Consider the following 1,116-nt stretch of genomic DNA (forward strand, 5'->3'; position numbering starts at 1 on the left):
AAAAAAAAAAAAGAAAGACAGCTGGGTTCTCATCAGAGCCTTGTGTTATTTTCTGGAGTCTGATATAATTAATAACTTTCTGGGCAGTGCCTTGCATACCTGGTATGAGACACTGGACCATGCGGTCTAGCCGGTGTGTGCCATCCTGGTCTTGTTGGTAATTCCAGTTAGGCTCAATATCTGGGGTGGTAGTGGAACCTACTGGCATTGTTTGGTCATTGAGATGTACCTTATCTGTGTGCATGTGAGTGACTGTTAGAATGCAGTCTTGTCAGGAGTAAGAGTGGAAGTGAGAGCAACGTGGAGGTCATGCAAAGTTATATTATGAGCTTGAGTTAGATAGCAAAATTCTTTGTGATATTCAGTAGAGTTTGCAGAAAAGGATCTGAGGTGTTTTTCAATAGCAGAGAGATAAACTAAGGGAAAAGAACATGACTTCTGACCACGCCTTCAGACCTGGCTACTTCACACAAAGGACAAAGGAGATTAATAGTAGGAATAGGTTAAGGAAGGCTGGGGCAGAAGTTTTCAGGGTTTTTTGTCCATTTATTCATAGCACTGATGTTCATAGCTGCATTATCCACAATAGCAAGAAAATGAAACAGCCCAAAAGACCATCAACAGATGAATGATTTGAGATATTGTGGTATATTCACATGATGAAATCCTATGCAGCACTCAGGAGTAACAAGTTAAAAAAATTCTATATAACATGGGTAATGCAGGGTAAACTCACTCAGTTTCATAAAGACAAATACTGCATAAGACCATTATTGTAAAAAATAGAAGAATAATTAGTAAGATGTGTGTAAAAATTTAAAGTGGGAAGGTGAGTGGGCATGGGGATTTAGAGTGGTGGTGGGGGCATGGAAATTATGAGGTTGCAGAGTTTGGTGGGTAGGGGGAAGGGGTGAAGGAATTGCGAAAGATCCAATAGGATCTGAAAAGATAGGGTATTAGTAGGTACAGATGATTATGATTAATTTTATAAAACACAATGTACTGGAATGATCGTATGAAACACAATGTGAGTGAAAAGATGCATGAAACACAATGAATATGAATATTATATGCAAACCAACACAAAACATTTAAAAAAGAAAGAAATATGGTTAC

General features: G+C 38.2%; 1 protein-coding gene across 1 annotated transcript in view; it reads right to left on the reverse strand.

Annotated features, from left to right (window-relative positions):
* The window catches only part of LOC102847547 (olfactory receptor 7D4-like), a gene marked incomplete at its 5' end in the record, with an annotated part of 1,534 nt that extends 929 nt beyond the window's left edge, over positions 1–605 (reverse strand). Inside the window, one exon of the mRNA XM_006898751.1 lies at positions 581–605. Coding sequence (XP_006898813.1) covers positions 581–605 — 25 coding nt within the window. The remainder of the gene's footprint in view (positions 1–580) is intronic.
* Between the last annotated feature and the right edge of the window lie 511 nt (positions 606–1,116).

The sequence above is a fragment of the Elephantulus edwardii genome, unplaced genomic scaffold, assembly GCF_000299155.1.
Source record: "Elephantulus edwardii isolate Elephantulus edwardi_28Jun2011 unplaced genomic scaffold, EleEdw1.0 scaffold00237, whole genome shotgun sequence".
NCBI lineage: Eukaryota > Metazoa > Chordata > Mammalia > Macroscelidea > Macroscelididae > Elephantulus > Elephantulus edwardii.